We start from the raw sequence: 22,208 nt of genomic DNA, 5'->3' as shown, positions 1-22,208 counted from the left end.
CCAAACATCGAGGCGGGACACGTAGCCAAGCTGTTGCAAATGCCTTTGTACGGTTCCATAACCTATTTTAAGTGTCTCCGCAATCTCTCGCACCTTTAGCGTCCGGTCTTGCTCAACCAGTGCCTTGATATCATTCGAATCAACCTCGGTGGACCGACCGCTGCGGGGTCCATCTTCAAGACTCGTATCTCCGGAACGAAATTTGGCAAACCATTTCTGAGCGGCACGTTTTGTTAAGGCATCGTCCCCGTATACGCTGCATATCTTTCGGTGGGCCTCCGCAGCTCGCTTGCCTTTCTTGAAGTAATAAAGTAAAATGTGCCGAAAATGCACCTTATTCTCCGACATGTTCACAGGTCTATAGCACAAACAAAACTAATGCCAATGAAACCAAATTTGACAGATGAAAAGAGCGGACTGTTACCTTTCCAAAACATATTTGGATTGCCCGATTAGGCAACCAGAACCGGAGATATTCGGAAAAAATTTGCACTACTAACAAAAAGCGAACGAATATATGGATCCACCAATATCTTTCTCAATTATTCTCTTGAGTTGATTAATGGTGAATAAAGTTCCTGTTTCAGGGCTCCCCATACAGAAAAGTTCAGTGGGGTCAAATCAGGTGATCGAGGTGGCCAAGATACGACTCCATGTCTAATCCATCGTCATGGATAATGTCTGTCTAACCAAACTCGAATAGCTCTTCCATGATGAGCTGGACATTCATCAAATTGAAGTCACATTTCAATCTGTTGCTGCAGACGGATATCTTCAAAATAATCAAAGAAGTCAGTTTCTAAAAAATTTGTAAATCTGGTTGCATTTAATCTGCCGGATAAAAAAAAAATGATCCCACTAAAGAGTTATTCCGAGCCAAATATTAACAGCAAATTTATCCTAGAAACTACACTGTTAAAAATTTTATGAAATTTAATATACTTTTAAGTTACACAATTTAAACTTAATTTTATGACATTACATTATTTAATGTATTTATAACTGAAAAGTATATTTATGTACATGTACATGAAATTTAATGTATTTTTCATAAAAATTTATAAAATTTAATGTTTATTACATTTAAGTAACTTAATTTTCAGTTAAATCATTACTTTTAATTTCATACTACGAGCTTCATTTGCATGTAAAGGAAATTCGTGGTTACATTTATAATAGTGTGGGATTTTCATGAGAACATACATGATAATTTCTTTGATTAATAATTTCTCTTTTTATAAATATAGCTTTGGCCATCCACATTATTTTTGATGGAGAAAGATGAATTAAAAAAACAATATCAACATATTAAACATTGAATATGTACGCATATTGTGACAGAAGTAATTCAATGGATGACTTCTGACGAGTAACTGACGAAAGACAGAAGTAAACAAACAAACAAATTTTTATCTGAAAATGGAATTATTATTTTTTCGTGCATGATTTCAGCGATGATAATACTTCAGATGCAGTGCGAGAACAAAGTAACTACGTTTTAACTTTTCTGCGATCTTCTCCAAAATGAAGCGAAAAGTATATCTTTATAGGAGTGTTTTTTTTACAATTAGTTTATTGTTTCCCTACACGCTCCCAAAGTTTTGACATTTCAATTCCAAACACCCTGCATATTACCGAAAAATTATAATTTTTTCTCAGCAGTTATCACCTCTATTGATTATCAGTGAAATCAAACTGGGATGATAACATTAAAATCACAGTTTCAAATAAAAAAGTATTATTAAATTTTAAATATATGTACAAATTTATGAAACGAATAAATTATGAAATTAGTATCGCCTTTTATTAGTTTCTTATTCTTAATCACTTAAATTTTAACAGTCACGCGAATTTCCTTAAGCGCCGACTGTCTTTAATAATATCTCGTTGGTGCTGTAGGTGCATCTTTTATTTCTAATCACGGAAAAATCGCAGACCCCCTATAGTTAGAATCATGGGTGGAATCATGGTAGGTTGGGATTGATCGCTTATTTCAATGTGGCAAATAAGAGCTATTAGTTCTCACGCTTTTATTGCCATAATTCAATGAAGTAAGAACATTTCTTTATGATAGTTGGAATTTCGGAAAATAAAAACTTGAAAAAGGAATACGACCAATAAAAATCATTTAAATTTAGCAGTTTGTATAATGTGCTAAACTTTTCAATGATTCTGATCGGTTATATCATTTTTCCGAGATTTTGTTTTCTGAAATTTTGACAGTCATGAGAAACCCATTTGAAACTTACGATTAACTAATACGATCTATTACACGGTCAATAATACCATATTGTTCATACAAATACTGACAATATCACTGACTGTATATGATAAATATTGATGGATCGAGGTATTGTAGAGTAATGTGACAATAATCTGAATTTTAATTTTCGTGCATTAGTAGGATCCATATCACAGTATGTCACAGTGTAATAGAGAATTAAACGTAAAGCTTAAATGAAATATTTTGACCATGGAAGATTGTAAAACTGTTTAAAATATTAATGAATACTGTAAGTCTTGCTAATTCAATATTACTGATTAATATTATATTGATCATATAAGGTTATCTTTATTATAAGAACTCCTTATTGTGTATTACATATAAAATAAGGATAGACCATGCTAACAGTGCGATCCTTGAACACACTCAATAAAGGATCCAAAATTTTGATATATTATAAAAAAATATTCGCTAAATAGACGTATGTACGTTAAAGAAACTGTTCTTTACTTTTGATATGTACGGAAATTTGTAAAGCTATGTAAAATCGTTCATGGATAACTGTCACGTAAAGCGCAGTCCTATACAACTTTCAAACTTCCTATGAAAAATGAAATTTAATTTTAAAACATTAGGTTTTATTTTATATGGGAGAGAGAGAGAGGGTGGGAAATCTCACACACACACACACACACACACACGCGCGCGCGCGCGCGCGATTGCGGACAATTTTGCCCTTCTCGTATCCAACACTTTATTTCGTCTACACATATATTTCCTACTCGCTACGCCCTTAACTCCAGCACCACTCGACTTTTTTTGTTTTGTTAGTTGGTCTACGGCTCCGTGTACAGAGCGAATTGGCCAATAACGAAATGCATGATTTTACCTTGGCCGGTATGTGTGACGCAAAGATGAGGCAATTGTTCCAAAAATGTCGTTGCCTCTTCAAAAACTACACGCCTGCGCCCACAGCAAATTAATGCCACGAAGATCGTGCGCCAAGATGAATGAAGAGAATATCTGGATATGAGTCAAATCATGATAGAAGTATACAAGGTGAAGCATTCCGCTGGTTGAAGTAAGAGCGTAAATTTGGGACAAGATGTGATTGATTGTTTCTGTATTCTATCGCTATTATATTCAGATATGTGCATAAAAGCAAAAATTGTATTGATTGTTTCCAGTATAATTGCTGTCGCCATTATGGGCAATATTTCACCTTGTATATATCCACTACGAGATGAACTATAGTAATTGTAAACACAAGGCTCAGCTGAAATCTGCGACATTTTTCAAAAATATTCAAAGGAGCTATACTTGAATTCCGTTCCAGTCGAGTGAGAATAAACCATTGCAGCGCTACCTGACACGTGAGAAATCGCAACATGGTCAATTACAGCGAAATTATGGCAAAATACAACATGGTCATTTCTAACTGATGGTCATTTGCAACTTTATCATTTGCTACGTGGTTAATCGCAATGTGACCAATTGCAACGTGATCAAGTGCAACGTCAATTTCAACTCGTAGTCAATCGCAACGTAATTAATTGCGACATGGTCGATCGCAACATGGTCATTTATAACGCGTGTGCAATCGCACACGTTTGTAATGCATTGCTGCATAATACATTAATAATAACATACATTATAATGTAATACATTTGGTCGTTGAACATGAATTCGAGGTCAGAAGTACATTTCAAAATAGTGGATCCAATACGAGGGTCGTTTGAAAAGTCCGTGCAAAGTCACTGCTGATGGCACTACTGGCGCTTATCAAGGTTAGATTTAGTTAGTAGCATCTCTTGGAGGAACACACACCAAGTTACAGCCAGATCGGTCTATTTGTTTGTGTTTGGCATTCATTTGAATCGAGGAAGTCGAGGGGGGTTTGTTTCTGCAATCACGTCCTCGTTTCCATAAAATCTTTTTCCCGCCAGCCATTTCTTCATATTGGGGAACAAATAGTAGTCCGAGGGAGCCAAGTCTGGAGAATAGGGGGGATGTGAGACGAGTTGGAACCCTAATTCCATTAATTTTGCGACCACAACTGCTGAGGTGTGAGCTGGTGCGTTATTGAAAATCACTCGACTTCCTCGATTCAAATGAATGCCAAACACAAACAAATAGACCGATCTGGCTGTAACTTGGTGTGTGTTCCTCCAAGAGATGCTACTAACTAAATCTAACCTTGATACGCGCCAGTAGTGCCATCAGCAGTGACTTTGCACGGACTTTTCAAACGACCCTCGTATGACGACATACAAGATGAGTAAAAAGTCCCAGATCGGTGAAATATCTCAGAAAACTAAGCATTTTCAGAAGAAATGTTTTCTGCAAATGTTGTAGGGTTTTAAATGACCTATTCACCGATCTGGTCGGTCTAACCTTGAGTCGCCAAGATCACGTCAAGTTTACATTGATTTTTATTTAAGTAGCACACTCTATTTTTTATTTTAGAATGTAATAGATGTTGAGAGCTTTCTAAAACACTAATAATAATGTTATGTTGTATTAAATACTTTTCAAGTTACAAGGCTCGAAGGTACCGTCGACAGCATTACGCAAGATGTCTGACCGACAGCTAAAACCTCTTGAATGTTCTTCAGGATCATGTCCTGGATAATTTTGTCAAGATTAAGGCTATTGGAGGTTGTACCTCTTATTTTCATTTTTATGTAAAAATGAATTTTTAATAACTCGAAAAGTATTCAATGAAAAATAATTGTATTAAGCGTCTTGGAAAGCTCTCATCATCAGCTATTAGATTCTGGAATAAAAAATAGAGTATGCTATTTAAAATATTATATAAAAAAATTGGTGTAACCTTGACCTGATTTTGGCAACGCCACCCAACATCAGATTGACCAGATCAGTGAATAGATCATTTTAAACTCTACAACATTTGTAAGAAACATTTCTTCCGGAAATAGTTAATTTCCGAAATTTCACCGATCCGGGTTTTTTTATTTACCCTGTATGTGGTTATACGAGTATTGTATCCACCATTTTGAAATGTGTGCATGCGACCTCGGATTCGTGTTCAACAATAAAAAAAGAAACAGATAGAACTAAATTATATGGAAATTTGAATATTTTTTCGAATTTTGACAAATATATCCAAGAAATGCATAAGTACTAATTTCAAAATCAAGGGACAACCTGAAGATATTAATTAATTTCGATAAAATTTTACCCAAATCATATTGAGGTCCATAGCTAACTTTGGGGGGAATTGCTAATCGATTTTCAAACAATTTTTTTTTCGACCCAATTTAATGTGTGTATATATTACACACACACACACACACACACACACACACACACACTATATATACATATATTATATATAAATATATATTTCATTTTAAGTGATATGGTCGATTATCTCGCGCGTAAATCAATGATTTTATTGAAAAATTTTTCGAACGAAAGTTGTATGGCTTGAAGGGGGACACATGATGGAAATGTGGATTTGACCTTGAGTGATCTAGTCATAATCGGGTCATGGTAATTAATGTTTTTTTAAACGATAACCCCTATTTTTTATTACATACTCTTGTAACTTATCTCGAGAGCTTTTCAAAACACTTTAATAAAGTTACTTTTCGTTAAGTACTTGTTAAGTTAGAAGGCAAGATCGATCACTGATCCGGCCGATTAAGGCAAGATCGGGACTAATCCGGCCAACTAAGGCAAGGTCAATTCGAATATGTCTTTAGTCGTTGATAAGATGTTCAAATGGAGCTGCATTTTCTTGAAAACATAACCTCAACTATTTCTCAAAATTTTCTACTGTTGAAATTAAAATATTTTGAGGAATGCTACGACAAACATTAATTATTCGATTTTTCATGTCTCCTGTAGATGTAGGCGGAGTTTTGTATAAACAATATTTTTTATGTAGTCCCACAAAAAAAATCACATGAAATTAAATCAGGACATCGAATATATCCATACTTCCCTATCCATCTTTTATGAAAGATATTATTGAGGTATTCCGTCATAATATGATGAGAATAGGGGTGGCGCACCATCTTGCTGCTATTACATTTTTTGTCGAGCAAGATCAACCTCATCTAAAAGCAGACAATTTATTTTGCAAGAAAGAAAGGTAAGTGTCCTCATTTAAGCGATTATCAAAAAAGTATAGACCAGTCAAATATCCATTTACAATTCCCCATAAAGTGTTTGAACTTCAACGATATTGATTATCAACACGTTGAATCCAGTAAAGATTGTACATATGTGGACCAATAATGACAGTTATGCCTGTTGAGGTGTCTATTGTTATGAAATAAGGCTTCACTGAAGAGAACATATTGGAAAAAAGTTAGATCTTCTCTTATCATTTGTAATACCCAACGACAAAATTGTCTTCTTAGCCTCTCATATCATTTTCGCTTATATCTTGGGTTAAAGTGATGTGATAGGGATGAAATTTATGTCTTTGTAAAATCCTTCACACAGTGATATAAGGAATTCCTAAATTACGTTGCAGTTCTCTAGTCAAAATATGAGGATTCAAGTTTATCATTGCTAATACACGCGGATCATTAACATCATTTTCAACATTTATTTGCAGTTTCTCTTACGGATTAGTCTACGTTCTAGTAATAAAATTCTTCTTATCTGCATTGCATTTGAATGTCGTCTAAACGGATATCTATTACGATACAATCTTTCTGCTCTACAATAATTTTGTCCAGCTTCACCAAATACAAGAATAATATCAACGATTTCATTTGAACTGTAAACGGTCATTTTGAAAAAAGCTTTGAAAAAGCTCATTAATGTAAAAAAATTGAAAGAAAAAGCTATACGAAAAAAAGAGGAAAGAATGAATCATTCAATTGAGAAGGATTGGACTCAATTCCGTGCGCGTGAGCTTATGTCAAGCAATATGGATAGATCGCGGAAACGCGCACGCGTAAAAATCCCGTTCACACGCGCATGCGTACATGAATAACTGTAACTTTCAAGCTTCATAATTCGGAAAGTACTCAACGAAACGTAACTTTATTATAATGTTTTGGAAAGCTCTCAAGATAAGGATATGTAATGAAAAATAGGGATTTCCATTTAAAAAAACATTAATAACCTTGACCTGATTTTAACAAGATCAAGTCAAATCTACCTTTTCCATCGTGTATCCCCCTTTTAACTATGCAACTTTTGTTCGAAAATTTTTTTAATAAAATTATGTAATCGATTATCTCGCAAATCGATGATTTTATTGAAAAATTTTATATATATAGGGTGTCTCAAAACATTTATTCTTAAAATGACGTATTCCTGACATAATTCTAAGACAATTCTTCCTTTGCCAAAATTTTATATGTAGCTTAGTTTTTTAATTATAAACAAAAATAGTGAGCGGATTACGGGTCGCGTTCGAAAGGTAGCCGTAGGCGGCGTGACAACTGTCGACGTGAACGCTCAGTTGCTTGCATGAAACGCGTGACACGATGATACGAGCACATACACGTGTTTCCTCTCTCTCTCCCGCTCCTCTCTTTATCTCTCTCTCTCCTACCTTATAGAGATACCTTCATATCATCTTCAGCCGAGCTAGAAAAAGGCAAGATAATTTCGTGACCGTAAATTCCAACGATATTTTCATAAATCCTACAAATAGCAATTAGTTTTGTTTTTCACATTACTTACATCACGCGTCACGTTTATACGAATTTTTGTCTTTCACGTTAATTGTATTACTTATAACGTTTCACGCACACTTGATCGATTTATAAACGAATTTATCAATTTGTTAATAATCACACACACAACACACTACTCATTAGTTATTTATCTTCTGAGAATTAAATTCAAGAAAGATATTGTGTACAGTAATTAATAATAAGAAGTTTTCCTCTTTTTATAAATTGTATCGCGTATCAATACGTTCATGAATTTTTTCACGCGTCTTGATTGATTTTTACAAATAAATCTATTGGCTCACTACTCTTAATTACTGCCGATTAATCAACTGATTTGGCAACTGAGAATTACTACAAAGAACGAAACATTGCATACGGTAATCACAATCAAATTCCATCGCAAATCAATATCACCGATTTACACAAGCACTCGAATAACAAACTGAGAAATTTGATAATTTTATTATGGTAAATTACAATAAAATACTATCGATTAATTATTCGACGAGTTGAAAATTACTTGAGCGCATTCTACATATGTTACTCGACATAGAGGTTCGATGTAAACAAGTTAATGGGTTAGATTGCTACTGAGTACGTTCGTGTTCGCGATTACAGCGCCGCTGTAAACATCATTTATCCTTCTTAGGACCGATTGTAAATTTGGCAATCCGCGCATGTGATTGGGTAATCTTGCTACTTACCCAACAGGTAAAATTTACCAAAAGGTGGAACAATCGATCCTTAGGTTTGTTCTTTATTTCTGCACTATCTAAAGTGGTGATACGCGACTCGCGAACGCTCCGATCCATCAAGGGGGACGCGACGGGGGAATCAATCCCCCGCGATGATCGCGATATAAAAAGAATGAAGCGATTGATACTGCACTCAATAATCCTTCAATTCCGGAGATTCATTGATCGAAGAAAAAGAGGAATTCTTGAATTATTAAAAGGATGTCGTCAAGATGATATGGCGTACATGAACGAAGAGTATTATGATGATGGCACTTGGCGAGTGCCATGGACAGTATCACGCGGTTACAAGACGATACGTCGGATTGTATCCAAATCGAGACATCCGTCATACTTCGAGCAGCTCAAAGACTTTACGAAATTGGCAATGTCCTGTCAAATAAATATGATATTGGAAGAGATTGCGAAACAAGAAATTTGCGGAATATGGAGGCAGTTTTACGTGCTTTCGAACGGAATTCTGTACCGAGTATTTGGATCGTTGCTCGAGAACACAATTTGTCACGAGCAACTGTACCATATATAGGATATTGCAAGAAAAAAAGTGCATGCATTCTATTATACCCGCGTAAAACATTTGTAACCTGGAAATAACCGAGTAAAAAGAATGTTCTGCGAATATTTTTTGAGAAAAACAGATCCCACATTTCCTTCTCGTGCGATATTCAATGATGAATCGCTATTCACACGATTGTTTTCAATTCGCACAACATGCATATGTGAAGCGACGAAAATCCCACAGCCACACGACTCAAAAGCTTCCAAAATCGTTGGAAGAGAAATGTGGGTTGGAACTATGGGAACTGAAATATTAGGACTAGTTGTTCTTCCGGATATCTTAACTAGCGAAAGATACGTGGAATTTCTAAAAGAAAACTTCCAGATTTCTTAAAAAAAAGTACCGTTATTAGATAGAAACAAAATTGTTTTTTAATAAGACGGTGCTGGACCATACAACGCCAGAATTGTAACAAATTACTTGAATGAGCAGTTTCCTAGGTGCTGGATAGAACGATATTGTCCAATATGTTGGGCCACAAGATCCCCGGATTTCAATTCTCTCGACTTTTTTTGTGGGGATATTGTAAAGTGGAAATTTACAAAACGCTTCTCGAGGATATCGATTTAGATACGAAATTGCCATATGTTATTTTGGCCATTGAAGAAAATGTTATGGAAAACGTCCAAGCAAAACTTTTTGAAACGCATGAGAGCTTGCGTTAGGATAGATGGTGCTTATTTTAAGCTGTAAAATGTTTAATCCGCTTTTTTCAGTGCGATCAAAAATAATTCGCTCTTTTCAGAGCGACCAATACATTTTTATGTGGAATATTTTGTATTTGCAGAAATGTAAAGAAAAGCCAAGAGAGGGATTAAACTCCGCTTAATTAACGTTCTCTTAGAATGAAAAAAAACAGGTATAGGTTTTACAATATATTTTTACATGTAAAGCATGTTGTAAAATATGACATACCCAAGTAGCACTTAGTGCTTACAAAGCGTTAACAAATTGCTAAAAAATATAAACGCTTTTTTAGCGCTTTTCAAGTGCTGCTGTGCCCTTGGATGCCCATTTTTTCCTTTAAAAATTATGTTTTTACAATTTGTCGCTTTTATAATAATCGCATTCTCAATGCGAAAGTTTCAGCCAATTACAGGATATGTGTTAGATTTATGGTTGATCCGCACAAGGATGAGATATTTGGCAGGTGAGCACAAAAACAGTTCAATATATACGCTTTAATGCATTTAAATTATACAACGTAATTTGAATAATGTTGCACACACGAAAAGAGCAAGGGATCAAACAATATGTCTGACGTAGGGCGCGAAAAGGAAAAAGTTGCACACGATGCTACAAAGTTTAGATGGCGCGCTAAAATTAGATCGATAAGACCGCGTTACAGTACTAGCGCGCGTGTACAAAATGAACATAAAATAATAATATATAATTAAATAAAAACATACCATTATATTACAGACAAAGTAAAAGACTTGCAGCCACTATTAAATCTAAGAAAGGAAAATTGACAGATTCCTACACTCTTTGAATTTTGATTTCGGATAGATTTATAATAGGTCAATGACTCCCTTCTTCTTTCTGATGCCGACGAATGTTGCTGCATTCAATGGTTTCGTCAGTATATCAGCTATATTGTCTTGGCTTTTGATGTATTTCAATTGTATCTCTCCATTTCTGATCGCTTCTTTTACTAAATGACACTTAATGTCGATTGACTTGTCCCTCTTTGTCTTTGTATCTTCGAAGCCACTGCTATGGCAGACTGGTTGTTTTCAAACATGTCGTAGGTCTCGACATCTAGTCCAAAGAATTTGCACAGGGTCTGGATATATCGTCCCTCTCTGATGGCTTCACACAGCGATATATACTTCACCTTGCATGATGATAATGCGGTTTGTTTGCAGCTTCTGCAAACGGTCTTTCCGCAGACTACGAAGCAGAATTGAAGGGAGGGTGGAAGGGAGCGATGGAGGGAGGAAGGAAAGGGGAGGGAGGGAGAGAGGCAGGGAAAGGATGAGAGAGGCAGGGAAGGAGGGGAAGAGTGGGGGAGGGGTACGTGTGTACGTGCACGTATCATCGTGTTTGGTCGTGTTATGCGTTTCACGCGTAGCAAGTAGCTGAGTACCCGCGTCGGACAATGCATTGCCTATTTTCCGTACGCAATCCATAATTCGCTCACTATTTTCGTTTATAATTCAAAAACTAAGCTACGCATAAAATTTTTGCAAAGGAAGAATTGTCTTAGAATTATGTCAAGAATATGTCATTTTAAAGACAAACGTATGTTTGAGACATTCTATATATAAGGTATCTTATTTTTAAATAATGCTAACATTTCTCGAGAACTAAAGTAGATACGGAAAAATGTTTTAAACAAAAGTTGTATTCGGAGAGGAACATAAGGTGATAACATTAATTTGACCTTGGATAGCGTCGCCAAGATCAAGTCAAGATCACATCCATTTGTTTTAATAGAACATTTTATGTTCCATTAAAACATTTTTTCGTATCCATAGTTTTCGAAAAATCTTAATGTACTATTTAGAATGGGACATCCGGAATATATGTATATATAGTATAGAAGAAACGAAATGTAATAAAAATACTAATACATCGCGATAATTGTGATAATTTAAATGTATTATAACATTAAATCATACATGTAATATTAAAACATAATCGCTAAATGGTATTACTTTTTTCTGATTTCGGAAATAAAATTTGAATAGTTACTTTATTTATGTTATTGTAGCAATATTGAAGACATAGACACGTCTATCTTCTACATCGGTTATATTCAGAAATTCACAAAAGTTCAACATAGTAATTTTTTAAATATAATGATCGTTCAATAATAATTAATAACAATTGATTGTCAATTAACAAATTTTTATATAAATTTATTAGTCAACTTTAAATCTTAATCAGAAAAAATATGGTGCTATTTAGTGATTGGTTATTTTAAATTATCACAATTATTATATGTAATATTTTTAAAACAAAACTTTCCTATAATATTATCTTGTTAAAAAACTTTAACACCTTTGCTGAAATTTTATATACAGGATGTATCAAAAGTCTGAAAACGGTTGAATATTTCGCGAAAGCAAAGTTTTTTTGAGAAAAATGTTTTAGACAAAAGTTGTAGGTTTAAAAAGATCTATTTACTGATCACATCCGCTTGACCTTGAATGGCGTCGCCAAGGTTAGGTCAAGGTCAAATTGACTTTTTTAAATAGAACACCCTACTTTTTGAATCTAATAGCTGGTATCAAGAGCTTTTCAAAACACTATAATAAAGTTATTTTTTATTAAGTACTTTTCGAGTTATAAGCCTCGACATTTACTAAACCACCAATGCAAGGTGTTCGATCGACGGTTAAAACCTTTTGAATATTGTTCAGAATATGATTGGAAACAAGACCGTCTATATAAATATTACAACTTTAAATACAAAGCGCCTTCCCGGTCCGAGTGTTAAGATGTTGAACTACTATCTAATATACATTCAATTAAATTGAATTAATATTTCAGAAATAAATTGAGAGCCGATGAAATTATCGGATTCACATAATCAATCTGAAACAAATAATCCCCCCAAATTCTTACAAATCTTAAAAAACTGTAATAAACTTATTGCGAAAAATATTGCCTCAGCTGGGAGTTGAATCCGGATCTCTTGCATTCCATGCGAGCGTCCTGAGCCTTTAGACTACCGAGACCTTAACTCCCGGCCGAGGCAATATTTTTCGCAATAAGTTTATTACAGTTTTTTAAGATTTGGGAGAATTTGGGGGGATTATTTGTTTCAGATTGATTGTGTGAATCCGATAATTTCATCGGCTCTCAATTTATTTCTGAAATATTAATTCAATTTAATTGAATGTATATTAGATAGTAGTTCAACATCTTAACACTCGGACCGGGAAGGCGCTTTGTATTTAAAGTTGTAATATTGTTCAGGATCATGTTTTGGATAACATTTGTTAAGATCAAGACCATTGGAATTAATACACGTTATTTTCATTTTTGAATTAAAAATTTATTTCTATTTAAAAATGAAAATAAGAGGTACAACCAATGGCCTTTATCTTGACAAATGTTATTCAGAACATGATCCTGAACAACATTTAAGAAGTTTTATCCATCGGTCGAATATCTTGCGTAATGATAATGCCGATGATAACAGTAACTTTCAAGCCTTAAAACTCGAAAAGTATGTAATGAAAAATAACTTTATTATAGTGTTTGGAAAGCTTTTGATACCAGCTATTAGATTCTGGCATTTAAAATAGGGTTTCCCATTTTAAAAAAGTCAATTTGACCTTGATCTGAACTTGGCGACGGCATCCAAGATCAAGCGGATGTGATTAGTGAATAGATCTTTTTAAACTCTACAACTTTTGTCTGAAACATTTTTCTTAAAAATGCTTTGTTTTCGATATATTTGACCGTTTCCTGATTTTTTGTACATCCTGTATAATTTGACGCCTTATAGATGTTAGAGATTTCGAGATTTATAAAATCATAACATTGCTGCGTTGTGACCAATGCGTTTCGTGGTCCTTAAAGAAGTATGCCTTTAAAATTAGAAAAACATCGTTGCTCTTGCTAGCATATGGATAATCAAGATTTTGGGCATATCCTAAATGTCGTATGACACATTCAAAGGCATCACCGTCATTACAATTATATCTGAATTTTTCTAACGACACAGATCGCGTTCAAGAACTTAAACGAATTAATGAACTATATCAAATACATTTCAGATATTATTTTAATGTCTTTAGTATAATCTGTAATACCCATCGGGAGGAATGTCCTGAATGTAGAGAAATCAAATAAGATCGGTACATTGGTGTGTGATCAAAAGTTTTAGTGAATGTTATAAGAAAATAAACATCATTTAATTAATATACAAATGTAATAATTATACAATAAATTTGCAGGACAAATTTAATATCCTACAAGATAATCTCTCCTAGAGACAATACACTTCTGACAACGTTCGTTTCGCTTGCGAAAACTTTGTAAAAGCAGAGAGAAACCTGAAAATGAACATTCTGGCTTTTTTCATATATCAAACCTCATTGATCAACTTTAATTGTTCGTCCTTGTTAAGCGAATAGCATAGAAAAGAACCACAAAAACATTACCCAACGAGATTTGATACACGAAAAAGGCTCAGATGACAACTTTCAGCTCTATATTTGGTAAAAATCTTCTTTAAATTAAAAGGATGCGATGATCAAATTTGATCAATGTTGATAATACAGACTTTTTAATTCCAAATATCAAATATCAAATATCGATATCTTTAATTCAGTGGCTTACATTATCGTTCCATCTCACTCAAATATGAAAACATTTGTTTTTATTTTATTAACATTGTATTTAGTATCACCTGTTACAGGATCGAGCAACCATCGTTATACGATTACTGCTCTGTTTATCACTCTGAATCTTCGTTAAACATACGTATACACATTCGTTATAAAAAAATATGATTGAAATATGAATCAATGATACTATTGAACAATAGTAACTATTGGTCAACTGTAATTTGGCGAATAGTAACTATTGGGTGTGTAACAAAAAATATTTTTTCCTGAATTATTATTTTAAATTAATTTTATGACTCTTTTAAGCGATCACCCATCCGAAGCTATCGCATATCGCGGCTAGCCTTGCTTGACCTTTGCGATTGTACGGAAACTACTATTTTGATTATCTACAGACTTATTATAATAAGATGATATCTCCACATGATATATATAGGATGGATAATACTTATCATTCATTGCCATTGGATCTGCTATTATATTTTCAATTCAACAATTGTGATTACAATATAAGTAATCAGAGACTTATAAAATCACCAAATATCGATTTTCATGTATGGATTTTTAAAAATTTTTGTTCTCTATATTAAATCCGTCATTTTGAATTATATATTTTTTACTTCAGGTTTGAAATCAGTGACTAAAAAAGACTGAACAACATGCTCTTGTATTCGGTAATTATGTGTCAGACTCGAAAGAACGCACTGTAAGTGATGCGCGAGCTGCTTTGGCGTTTTAAATTCGATAACTTCTGAACAAATAGTCAGAAATTAGTTTAAAAAAAAAAAAAAGAATTTAAATTAAATACATACAGCTATAAGTATAATTGTCAGATATTTTTTACAATTTTTTTCTTTCAAATTGTTTGGTTTTATATTTCAAAATTTGTCAATTTTTTCCGGTTTTTTTACAATTTTTCCAAAGTTTTTTGTTTGTGATTAGAATATTTTTATAAGTATTGACAAAATATTTTTAGTATTGTTGGAACATTTCTAAGTTAAATGCCGCAAAACAGACATCGATATAATTTTTTGTTTAATCACGAAAAATTAATAAAGAAGTTACTTCCGGAAAAAACTGTTTTTGCGATTATTTAACAAATGGAGGGTGATAGAAAAAAACGAACAACGTAGTCGTTTTCAGCGCATCAAAATCCTACAACATTTTTCGAAATTCAAAGCACAAGACCCTCCCCTAAATTTTGTCGGCCTGTGTTATAGGTCATAATGACATTTGGTACTTAAAAATAAACTTATAACAAATAAGATCATGATACCTTTATGATGTTATTATGATTTCTGCACACTATTCGTTCTACTTAGAATTGTGTGATAACAAAACTTAAGATGATATTCAAAAATGTATTTTTATTGAGTTTCCACAAGTTGTATAACAACGTTGAACGTTATCAGAAATGTATTGTCTTTATGGGGATTACTTTGAAGAACAAAAAGGATCATTTGTATATTAATTAAGTTGTGTCTATTTTCTCATAAAATTCACCGAACTTTATCTGCACACCACGTACATACGAGGTGTGATAAAAAAGTAAGGTGACTTTTTGAATTTCGCGCGCTCTGTACACTCTAATTTAAAAAATTTTTTGTTGTTGTATTGGTACACTCGTCACGATCATATGTTCACAGTTTTGACTATATAGCATGTGTTGTTTTTATGTGAGAGGTATAAAGGTTAGACTCGTGTTTGCGTGCTCGGCGATTTTTTGCTTTTGAAAATAATGGAGCAGAGAGTTTGTATTAATTTTTGTGTAAAAAATGGTATTAAGTGTTCAAAAACTCTTGAAATGTTGACAGTGGCGTACGGTGAGTCAACTTTGAGCAAAAAAAATGTTTATAAATGGTATAAGTTATTCCAAGAGGGCCGAGAAAATGTTAACGATGAACCTCGCTCTGGACGCCCCAGCACGTCAAAAACCGACGAAAATGTTCAGGAAGTGAAAGAAATTGTGTTGAAAAATCGTCGAATCACGATTAGAGAAATAGCTGATGATCTTAACATATCGTTTGGCTCATGCCAATCAATTTTAACGGATGTTTTGGGTATGACACGTGTGTCAGCGAAATTCGTTCCAAAACTGCGTTCCAAAACGTCGTTACTAGTGAGTAGTTTTTTGGCCAAAAACAATACTATCATCATGCCTCAGCCACCGTATTCACCAGACTTGGCCCCCTGCGACTTTTTCCTTTTCCCAAAATTGAAAAGGCCCATGAAAGGACGAAGATTTGCGACGATTGAGGAGATTAAGGCTGCATCGCTGGAGGAGCTCAAGGCAATACCCAAAAGTGCATTTCAGAAGTGTTTTGACGACTGGAAAAAACGCTGGCACAAGTGCATTGTATCAGAGGGGGATTATTTTGAAGGGGATAACATAATTTTGGATGAATAAATAAATATTTTTTTATAAAAATGAAAAGTCACCTTACTTTTTGATCACACCTCGTATTCATAATAGCAAACTTTGGAAAGCTCTAACACTTAGGAGAATCATTATAAGGAATCACTATAAGATGTAAAGGCTGTGTTTATGAAATTTTTTTATCCTTTTTGAATGCCTTACAATCAAATCCATTAGCTATATCTCAACGACCCGGAACCTTAATTTACATAAGAAACTAAACATAATCCTTTTATAGTTATTCCGCAATATTGTAGTAGCATATTTTATATGAATACTTGATATCTTAAACTATATTATCACATATGATTATTCATTTAAGAAAATAACGAATGAGAACTCACCCTTCCAATAACATTTCGTCTTCCGTGCCTCGTTGATTCTTTACCCAATAATTGATCGTATTCGGAAACGCTTCGACGTAGCACTCGAGCTGCACGTCTGTACCCAAAGGAGCGCCCAATAACTGGTTAGGTGCTTTTACGACGGGTGCGACTATGGAAATAAAATGAGTTTAGGAAATGAGAGCAGAAGTTTTTTACAAATGTACGAAGGAAATCTCAAAGATAGAGCTCGTTTTAAGAAGGAAATGAAAATTTAATTCTTTTCTGAATATGCATGTCGAAATCAAGCTTTTTTGGCAAAAAATTTCCTTTTATTTCCATCGCATAATTGAAGCTTAAGCACAAGTTTTCAAGGCGTAAAATAATAGCTTTTGAAACTAATATTATATCCAGAATAAGTATTCGAATATAGATTTTAGAAATATTTTAGAAATTGTATGGAGAGAAACAAGGAGTTCCATTTTTGTTAAATTACTGTATATATATTCGTGAAATAAATCAAATTTTTATTTTCTTCTTTTTATAAGTTTGTCTCATTTTCGAAGCTTTCCTTAACTGTTTTCTCTTTTGAATCGCGATAACGTGTCTTGATTATATGAAAAATATTAGCAAATTATTTTCCGTAATTTGTAAATCAGATTGAAATGGATTGGAGAACGAATCGTGCGAGCGAAAGGAGCTTACAATTCACAGCGAGTGTCACCCGTTTGCTAACCGCTGGCGGCACGTCGTTGCTAGCAATGCAGAGATACGCCCCCATTTGTCGCCTTTCGACACGATAGAAATGCAGCAGTGAACCGTTGTAGTGATCGTGCTTCTCGAAAGTGCTACCACCTGCGTACATAAAAGAAACATTTTATCATGCCGCGAAAAAACGATCGATCGCAATTCCGTTCGCTTCAAACAACGAGCAAACAATAAAGCACGAAACAACAGAACTCTATTATATAATATTAGATTACTATTACTACATTTCCGATTAAGGAGCAACGCGAAGCGAAAGTTTATTCAATATGGAAATGTTTTAATATCAGACACTGATTTGACTGGCGAACTGAGAGAAACAAAAACGAAAAGTCATACGCTTAAATTATGGAGACCACCGATAGTAAATAAGCTCTCCGTAAAGAAAGCTCTCTATCGACATTGAAAAAGTAAACGTAATAAAATAAATCCCCTGCAAATAGTGCGACTATACGGCCACGCTATGAATTCAAGGATACCTGATCGCACAAACAAGATATGAGGCAGTTACTTCGACCAGTTCTAGTAACTCGAGAGACTCAAACGTGAATGCGGCAATCTACGCGACAATCGAGCTTCTCTCTCTCTCTCTCTCTCTCTCTCTCTCTCTTTCTCTCTCTTGATTTCTATATAACATATACGCATACAAATCGAGATACTATATAAGGAACTCTCGGTTGTAGTTTTGCTCTCACGTTCCACCCACCTTCGAGGTCAGTTCACAAAGAGGAACTTATTTCAACGAAATTGCTTGTTCATTACATCCCTGTTCGTATATTACATTCTTAGTCAATCTACATATCCGCGAAGAATACTGGTTCAGAAAGTTTTTAGTTCTCTCGATTCACCACAAACTTGCTCTCATTCCAATCACTTTCTCCCTGTCTCCAAGTTAATCCTCGGAATAATGATTACCGTTCTCAGTGAAAAATATCGATAAGCATTTAGGATTTTTCTTGACATCATATCTAATTCTTCATTAACGACTATTAAACGTTTGAATTAGATATCGGATGAAAAAAGAAAATTCACATTTTAATAGTTTTCTATATTCGCACGGATTAATTTCTATAGGCAAAAAAAAATCTTCATGCAAAAGAATAATTTTACGATTTTAACCTCCGACATGAGAAAATCGATAATAAAACGACAATAATAGTAAATGTAATTGGGGAAGGATTCATTCTCATCCTCTCAGACTTCGATAATAATTCGCACTTTAACGCGACCAAGCAACTACATATGTTAACTAAGATATTAGTAGTACTTAATTATCTTACCAATATTGAGTAATGCTGGTGCTGTACAGCATCTATAATATTATTCAAGAATTTCGAATTCATCTCTACTATCTAAGACATTGCCCTTGATTGGTAGTAGAATTGAGAAAGAAAAAATTGAAGTTTTACTTTTTCTTTATTTAATAATACTCATGAGCACTTTCTATACAGAAATTATGCATTTTGCGGGTTATCTATCGGATTTTTTTTATTTGTTTTATATCGTTATTTTTAGCATCAACTTCATTAAAATGACTTTATATAACTCTACGGAAATATCAATATTGCAAATTTAAACTTTAAAAATTGAATAACTTTTAGATCGCTGGGATTTTCAAACCAAAATCATGGATAGTTCCCTCAAAAAGCCATATAATAAATCATATAATAAATAAATGTACAGAATGTTTAGCGTAATGAACGATTTTTCAGATACTTTCGACAGTTAAAAAGAAAATTAGAAGATGTATATTTATTTGTTTTACAAGCTACAACATGTAATAAAAAAAATTTGTTTTTCATAAGAAATCAAAACCGTCTTAAATTTTTTAAATAACACCATACCATTTTTTATAATATTGTAGGAGTCTTCAAGATAAATTCAAATTACTACCGAAATGTCACTTTTATTAATATACTATTGATTTTATTGATACTTAATATCAAATTTGTAATATTATTTGTAACAGCAGTACTTAAAATCGAGTACTGATAATACGAGGGCAAGTAAATAAGTTTTTAGAAAAACATAGTAAATACATTTTTTTTTATCAATTTATTTTTATTTCTCAACATAGTCTCCTTTCAGCTCGATACACTTAATCCAACGATTCTCCAATTTTTTCAAGCCGTCTGAATAATATGATTTATCCAACTCTTCAAAATAAGTCTCTGTTTCGGCGATGAGCTGTTCTTTGGTGGTGAATCTCTTTCCTCCGAACCATTTCTTCAGGCTTGGAAACAGGAAATAGTCACAGGGGGCTAAATCTGGTGAATATGCTGGATGGGGAAGCAATTCGTAAAGGAATTCATTGAATTTGGCCATCGGTGCCGGGCACATGTTAACCCGCATTGTCTTGATGGAAGAGCATTTTCTTCTTCGCCAAATGGGGACATTTTTTTCTTTAAAATGATGTTGAAACGGTCCAATAAGGCTGCGTAGTAATCGCCATTGATCGTTTGCTTTGACGGAAGATAATCGATATGAATTATACCGCGTGCATCCCAAAAAATTATGACCATTATCTTTCCGGCCGACTTCACGGTCTTCGCCTTCTTCGGAGCTGGTTCATCCAGCTTCATGGTGAAGTCCATTGTTTTCACTTCGTCTCGAGTGTGAAGTAATGGATCCATGTTTCGTCCACAGTAATGAATCGACGCAGAAATTCATCTGGATTATGTTGAAACATCTCCAAACATTATTTTAAAATCGTGACACGGTCGTGCTTATGGTCCACAGTGAGCAAACGTGGCACCCATCTTGCTGATAGCTTTTTCATACCCAATTGTTCGTGCAAAATTGAAGTTACTGTGCCATGTGGCCTCAACAAGCTCGTGCACTTTCACTCGTCAATCAGTCAAAACAATATCGTGGACTTCATCAATGATTTCTGACGTAGCAGCCTCAATTAGACGTCCTGAACGAGGTGCATCACATATGGATGTACGACTACGTTTAATTCATTCAACCAATTGTATACAGTCGCAAACGCTGGTGCTATGAACATTATCCAACTCGGTTTTGATTTCTTTCGGCGTTAACCTTTTATATGTAGATGTTTGATCACTGCACGAAACTCGTTTTTTCCATTTTGCAAAAAATAGAAAGGTTGTTTACTTTAATCGTCTACAGAAATGAAACCACGCGATGAACTCCGCTCAAAATTTGACAATAATCAGCTGAAAGATGCTACTTGTCAAAAAATAATGTGGCATGACACTGCAAGTGCCCTCTGACAGATTTTCTAATTATTGACTTGCCCTTGTAATACAGAACATATATACGAGTACATACATACATACATGTATTTATTTAATAAAATATGCAATAAAATCAATAAAAGTGACATTTCGACATTGAGTAAATTTGCTTGAAGACTCCTACATCGTAAAAAAAATGATATGGTGCTACTTAAAAAATTTAAGATAAATTTCATTTCCTTATAAAAAAGAAAATTAAAAAAAATTTTTTTATCGCGTGTTGTAGCCTACGTAAAACAGATGGATACTCACTCTTCAATTTTTTTTTTAATTGTCGGAAGTGTCTGAAAAATCGTGCGGATCATAAATTACGCAGAACACTCTGTATATGTCTACTAACAAGGCCGGTTCCGGAGTTATAAAACTTGCCCTATTTTATAATAAATTAAAAAATCGGAACCGATTTGATTCTCCATGAAATATGTTGTAAAACATGAAAATCTAAGAGACGCGTATTTTTTTATATGTGCGCTAACTCATGTTTAAGGGGTGAAACACTCTTTCGAAAAAAACGGTATTTTTCTTTTGAGCCGAATGTCGGAAATATAAAAGATAGAAAAAAAATTTTTAAATAAATTGTACAGTTTCAAGAGTTAAAATTGTAAAAAATTTTTTTTATTTTTTTGTTTAACAAAATACCCCTGCCATCTGTACTTTTCTAAAATTTTAATTTTTTTTAACCAAAATTAAAAATTATTTTTTTTAAATTTAGTTATGTGTAATAAAGTTACATTACGATATATCATTTTCGAGAATTAATTATTAATGCTTCCGTATATCCATGCTAATATATGTAAGTAATTGTCGTTGGAACAATAAGATATATAAAAAGATATCTTAAGTAAAATTTGTAATTTTTTTTACACGTATGTGTATTTAGATATTGTAAATATATATTTTTAAGATATGTATACATATATATATATATATATAT

General features: G+C 33.6%; 1 protein-coding gene and 1 long non-coding RNA gene across 2 annotated transcripts in view; one reads left to right on the top strand and one right to left on the bottom strand.

Moving 5' to 3' along the window:
• Positions 1–15,638, top strand: part of LOC108750158 — a 22,380-nt gene extending 6,742 nt beyond the window's left edge. The window contains exon 3 of the long non-coding RNA XR_001939416.1: positions 15,453–15,638. This is a non-coding gene — a long non-coding RNA (uncharacterized LOC108750158). The remainder of the gene's footprint in view (positions 1–15,452) is intronic.
• Positions 1–22,208, bottom strand: part of LOC108750138 (lachesin-like) — a 56,556-nt gene that overhangs the window by 9,676 nt on the left and 24,672 nt on the right. The window contains exons 4-5 of the mRNA XM_018489399.1: positions 17,955–18,104; positions 17,271–17,421 (exon numbers count right to left, since the gene is read on the bottom strand). Of these exons, the coding sequence (XP_018344901.1) occupies positions 17,271–17,421; positions 17,955–18,104 (301 nt within the window). The remainder of the gene's footprint in view (positions 1–17,270; positions 17,422–17,954; positions 18,105–22,208) is intronic.

The sequence above is a fragment of the Trachymyrmex septentrionalis genome, unplaced genomic scaffold, assembly GCF_001594115.1.
Source record: "Trachymyrmex septentrionalis isolate Tsep2-gDNA-1 unplaced genomic scaffold, Tsep1.0 scaffold33, whole genome shotgun sequence".
Lineage (NCBI taxonomy): Eukaryota > Metazoa > Arthropoda > Insecta > Hymenoptera > Formicidae > Trachymyrmex > Trachymyrmex septentrionalis.
Note: the sequence above shows the minus strand (reverse complement) of the source record. Positions and strands in the feature narration are given on the sequence as shown.